Source organism: Kogia breviceps, chromosome 12 (genome assembly GCF_026419965.1).
Source record: "Kogia breviceps isolate mKogBre1 chromosome 12, mKogBre1 haplotype 1, whole genome shotgun sequence".
Classification (NCBI taxonomy): domain Eukaryota; kingdom Metazoa; phylum Chordata; class Mammalia; order Artiodactyla; family Physeteridae; genus Kogia; species Kogia breviceps.
In genome coordinates this window covers 44,021,976-44,027,688 of record NC_081321.1, presented here as the reverse complement: position 1 = coordinate 44,027,688, position 5,713 = coordinate 44,021,976, and the positions used below count along the sequence as shown (strand labels likewise).

At 50.6% G+C, this 5,713-nt stretch overlaps 1 protein-coding gene across 6 annotated transcripts in view; it reads right to left on the bottom strand.

The window, feature by feature from the left end:
- Positions 1 to 407: 407 nt before the first annotated feature.
- The window catches only part of NABP2 (nucleic acid binding protein 2), a 40,740-nt gene continuing 35,434 nt past the window's right edge, over positions 408 to 5,713 (bottom strand). For 3 of the 6 annotated variants that reach the window (XM_067009508.1, XM_059080493.2, XM_059080492.2), the window contains exons 2-7: positions 4,195 to 4,296; positions 3,650 to 3,788; positions 3,469 to 3,540; positions 3,211 to 3,292; positions 3,053 to 3,116; positions 408 to 927 (exon numbers count right to left, since the gene is read on the bottom strand). In XM_067009508.1, the coding sequence (XP_066865609.1) occupies positions 731 to 927; positions 3,053 to 3,116; positions 3,211 to 3,292; positions 3,469 to 3,540; positions 3,650 to 3,788; positions 4,195 to 4,273 (633 nt within the window). In that variant the 5' untranslated portion in view covers positions 4,274 to 4,296 and the 3' untranslated portion in view covers positions 408 to 730. Of the gene's footprint in view, positions 928 to 3,052; positions 3,117 to 3,210; positions 3,293 to 3,468; positions 3,541 to 3,649; positions 3,789 to 4,177; positions 4,297 to 4,573; positions 4,642 to 4,683; positions 4,781 to 5,713 lie in introns of those variants that run through there. The other 3 variants (XM_059080494.2, XM_067009510.1, XM_059080490.2) reach the window with 3 other exon arrangements.

Below are 5,713 nucleotides of genomic sequence, written 5' to 3'. Positions count from 1 at the left end.
GGGAATCTATGACCACGAGAGGGGACACTCTGGTGGGAAGAGGAAAGGAGTGACTGGGCCTCCTCGGATGTCTGACCTGGCTTAAGGTTGGGGAGCACAGTCTGACTGGGGTGATTGGTCCAGGGGGTCGAGGTCGGCATTACCTGACAGCAGGAAACAGGAAGGACGCCCAGAGGAAGGGGGACACAGTCTTCTTGGTTCCAGGTGTGGGGGGTAGGCAGGCAGGCGGACAAGGGTCACCGGCAGGGAGGGGGCAGGGGAGGGGCACTACCTTAAAGGGGCAGGCCTCCTTTGCCCAGGCCTTGCCTGTAACCTATCTCCCCTCCACCTCCTAGGGACACCCCACTCTCCCAAATGCCCAGCTGCCGACCTCTTCATTTTCCCACAAAGAGCAAAGGAGTCCAGTACAGAGTGGTAACATTTATTAGGAAGGAGAGATTCAGTTAAACTTCCACATCAAACACACAAGAAACAGACTGTAACCATCGTTCCTAAAGAGGAAGGAGGGGAGGCAGAGGGCCCGGACTCCCAGGGGACAGGCCGCTTCAGCTAAGGAGGGGACTATGGGCTGAGGGCGGATAAGGCCACTGCTCACCACCCCTCCAGTGAAGTTTAGTGGCTAAAATACTCCTACACACCCCCTGCCCCCAAAGCCAGCAGCCCAGCAGAAAGCTGTGTTCTCTAGCAGACACTTGGGTTGCGGCTGGTGGCGGGGAGGAAGAATGTCTTGCTATCTCTTGCTCCTCCGGGTTTCTTTGCCATTACTGACAGGGCTGCTGGAGGGGCCAGGAGGGCCGGCAGGCGTGTGGTTGGGCTGGCTTCGGGTAATTCGGGGGGTGGGGGGGTGGGGGGGAGTGTGAGGGGGGTGGGGACCACCACCAGGACCTGGCGGGGTGCTCAGTCCATTCCCGTTCTGGCTCTCAGAGGCTAGTTGTGGGAGAAGGGGAAGAAAAACCGGAATTAGAGAACTAAGGTAGGCAGGCCTCCATCCCTAAGGCCTCCCTCCAGCCCCAGCAGGCAGTACAGTCTCCACCAAGCACAACTGCACATTGATGCCGTGGGACCAAGTGCAAAGAATGTGAGTTGTAGGAATGGGGCCCCAGAGAAGATGCAATCATCATTTTGGCAGTTGCTGCATGAACTGTCGTATGATATTTTTTTCTTTTTTTAAAAATTTTTTTTTTTTTTTTTGGCTGCGCCACGCAGCTTGTGGAATCTTAGTTCCCCAAACCAGAGATTGAACCTGGGCCCTCAGCCGTGAAAGCGCAGAGTCCTGACCACTGGACTGTGGGGAATTCCCGATATTTTTTTTCTCTTTTATCCATCTCTGTATCATTAGGAGTCAGATCTAGAATTAGCTGTTTAGTTCTAGGCTCAAGGACCACCGACAAAAGATCCCTTGACCAAAAGTGACTGTAAAACTGGAGAAGCATTGGGAAAGGAAGGGCCTGAAGTTTCTATCTTAAAATGTAAGAAGGATCTTAAAAGAAAGAAAGAAAGAAAGAAAAAAGTGTGGTGGTGGGTATCACAATGATACATGTTCATTTGGGAAAATAGAAATAAGAATAAGCAAAAAAACTATTATACATACTCTCACAGAGTAAGCAAAAAAACTATTATACATACTCTCACGCTCCCAAAATAACAGACGACATTTTTGTGTATATTTTCAGTGTTTGATGGTTTCTTTGAACTACCTTAGCTGTGCAAATCATTATCACCACACTTACCACAGTGTGTTACAACTGTTGTCTGTGGGACTATTTCCTTCATGGACCGCAAGCTCCTCAAGGCAAGTGCTATGTTTTTTCCTTGGCATTCCTCATCTATAAATGCTTGTTAAATGAAGGCAGAGGCCTGCCTCTCACATACAGAGGGCGTCATGAACCCTAACCATATCCCTGCTGAATCCTTCTGCTCCATCAGACTAAGATATCTGCAGCCAAAATGGAAGAATAGAGCCCTTTCCTTAATTCACAGAAAAAATGAGGAGTATGTCATCATTTTTATGCCACACATTTTTTTAAAACCTTCTGTACCTGTTAGCAGATGACAAAGCGAATAAACATCTGGCAAATGAATATTAGGGACAAACAGGCTTAACTGTACCTTATTTAAAATGTTTTTATAAATTATGGAGTTATGGAGACCTGAGAATACGTAATAGTCATATTTTCAGTTGAAAACATGGATGCTACTATTTTGTGGTGGAATTAAATGTTGTTATTTCACGGTGTTTCTAAAAAACACCATGACCCTGAATGGTTCTGACACAAGACAATTTTGGAAACCATGGTAACTGCAGTCCACACTGCAACTGGGGATGCAGACACGGATTGAGGAAGGGTAGAGGAAGCCTGAAGCCTAGTGTCACAGGGAGAAACATAAGGCATGGATCAGAGGCAAGAGAGATACAAACACCCAGAAGTGGTAGGGTCAGCTGCGAGATGACCCAAAAGGAGAAAAGAGCAGTAAAAACCAGGTTCCTAAGGAGAAGCCAGGAGACGAAGGAAATGATGTTGGTGAGTGATTCTAATCAAAAGCTGATGATCTGCAGTAAGCCAAATTCCTCAAGAGACCAAAAGCAGGGGCTTCTGAGTTGGAAGAACCATAATCCAAGGCCTAGAAGCAGGGCCTTTAGTTTTCGAGAAAGTGGCAACCCTAAAGGGGAACTATTTAGTGCTTAAAGTTGTGCAGTATGGACTCCATGCTGAGTCCTGTAAGTAACAGTGTATCAGAACTGATAATGAATCAAAATAGGCAAGGGGAAAAAAGGCAAGGTTCTGCCAGAGAAGAAGCAGAGAGGAACAAGCTAGAATGAAAGTGGGCAGTTTTTGCCTTTGAGTGGTAGTGGCAAAAGGGAGCTCTATCAGTGATAGAAACATGACCCCAAATCTTTTCACCCCAGGGACTTGCAAAAGAACTGGGAGAATTGGGTGCAAGAGGATATATTGAGAGAAGAGAGATTTGGAAAAGGGATGAGGGCAATGCATCTTTCCAGGCTGGGGACATTAGAACTAGGAGGACCAGTGGATGGAAGGAACAGGTTTACCTGGAGAAGTGGCAGGGGGTCCGGTGGTAGGCTGGGGAGCCGTAGGGCTGCTGTCGTTCTGCACCTGAAGGCACAAATGACACATTCAGACCTTAATCCCTACCATGCTTCTTGGCCTGACTTGCCCTCCTTCCGCACATCACAGCCATGGGACTCACCGTCTTGTTGGGTGCCTGTTGGGCACTGTATTCTGGATTTGGCTCACTGAAGTTAGGAACCTCAGAATAAACCATACAGAACCTGCAAGGGGAGAAAGTGGCAAAGCCTCAGGCCCAAGCTCTGGGCTACTCTGGAAACCTCAGAAAGGTCCAGGTACAGGACAGGGAATGCACACCCTTATGCTGTCTCCTTGCAAACCTCAAACTTCTCTCCTTGGCCTGGTGCTTCTACATCCCCAGCTCCAAGACAGCACTTACTCTCCAATCTTCTGAAGATCACCCCCACGGCCAGTGTACAATGTCAGACAACCTTTGAACACTGAAGCGTACCTGTGGGGTCACAAAAAGCAGGATTCAGAGTTACAGGGACTGTTAATCCCCCCCCCCCCGCCCACCCCGTTACTGCCCTTGAATAGCCAGAAGCCACCTGATGGCTTACCCCTTGGTGAGCCGGATAATATCCCCAGGCTGGATCAGGTTGCCCACGTCGTCCCAGACGGAGATATTGATGCTGCCAGTTTTGTCTGCCACTTTGCAGGTCCGAACCTCGTGCCCGTCCTTTGTCTTGGTCACTCGGCCTGGAGGGAACAGAACAATGGGGTTGAGGGGTGGATGGTCAAATAAATGGGGGTGGTGGTGATCAGAGGGATGAGGTCTAGATATCGGGGCAGTGAGGAAAAAGGTGTACAAACAGGGCAAAGTCAAATCCCTGGGGCAGGTGAGGGAGGGGCCAGCACCTTGGAGAGGGCCCTGAGTGGGAAGAGGCCCAAGAGGCCCTGGAGGCTTGGATCTGGCAAGAGTTCCATCCATCTATCCTACACTGCAACTCTCCGGGTGGGGGCGAGGAGAGAGACTGGGCGTGAGCAGTCCTGTGGTGCGCCCTGCCATGCCGGGTGCAAGTTAAGAACGGAGGTGATGTTCCCCCGCTCCTGGCCCCCAACCCCGAGAATGCGCGCAGGGGGCCCACCGCGCCAGCAGAGCCACCTGTCTCCAGCACAATGAAGATGAGGTTCAGGTTCTTGAGCCCAGGCTTGATATCCTTCACGAAGGTCTCCGTCGTCATGCTGCCCGAGCCTCAGCACCCCACTAGAAGGGGGAAAAGGGGACGAAGTTTCAACGCTTGGAGCCTTCGCCCCCATGTTCACTTCGCAAGGCCTACCTATCACACTAGGCTGGGGTCAGGAAGCCTCAAACCCTCTAACTCTTCTAAGAGCGTAGAAACGAACTTCCCCAGGGGCTTCCAACTTCAAGATCAGAATTCGGGGCGTCTCTGGATAGACTGCGTCTGGGATGGAAGCCCCCCTCCCGGGATGCTCTTTCAGTATCAAGCCCCGAAGTAGGGAAGCCGACGGGGACAGGGAACCTGGTGCGGAGCCAAGGAATGGAATCTCATTCGCCAAACCCTCCCGAACCCTCATCTGGACAACCGGGGACTCGGTGCATCCTCTCCCCGACCCGCAGCCCACTACCCACCCAGCCAGCCCGCCGTACAGTGCACGCCACCGAGCCGCCCGCAGGGGGAGCCAAAGGCCCCGCCGCCGCCGGATGCGGACCAATGGAACGCTGGAGTGCGAACATTCCCGGAAGGTTCCCCCGGCGGGCCTCCTCCAGCCAATCAGCACCGCCCCGGCTCCCCCACCACCACCCACGTCCCGCCTACAGTCCCCACCCGGCCAATCGCGATCCGAGATTCACGCGCCGCGAAGCGGGTGGGATTTTAGGTATTAAAGGAGCCCGGGAGAGGGTTGACTGCGGAAGAAAGCACGTGGACCACCAGGGGGCGTCTCAGGTACCAATTTTCCTCCACTTGACTAGGAGAATGCACTAAGATTTGTTTCTCCTAGACGTGACCCAGTGGAAAAAGGACCAAAGGTTTTTAGAATCCGGCGGACAAAAGTATGAAACCCGGCTCGTCATTTCTTTTCTCGACAGTTCTTCAATATGTGATTCCATTTTTCAGACGAGAAAACGAAGTTATATAAGAAGCTGTGTCTAGCACACAGCAGGCAGTTTCCTCCTCTTCTCCAACTGCTTTAACTCTCATCTTTATTCCTGATTTGGGGTCCTCGACTTTAATGCACTATCCAGCTTGCTCAAGATCTCTGGAAAAAGCAGCATTCACAACAGAGACAGACAACAGGCAGACTCACCCCCTCCCCCTTTGGAAGTAATGGAATCTGGGGCACCAAAGCAACATTTGCATTAGACTCTCACAGTTTGAAAGGCACCTGTTCCTAATGCACTTATCTCACTAGATCTCAGGGTCTCCTCAGAGACTGAAAAGAGGCCCGAACCTTTAGTTCCCTTTGAGACTTCTTACATAGTCAACAAAAGGCAGCTAGCTCTGTAATGCTGCCTATAAACCAATTATATATAAACAATATACGTACATGTGCATTACCATTTGCTTAGCGAATACCCATTATCAAATACTGCTTACTATCAGATTAGCCTAAGAGGCCATGTAATTGTAATGCCTTGGTTTGCTTAATCAATCCCTTAC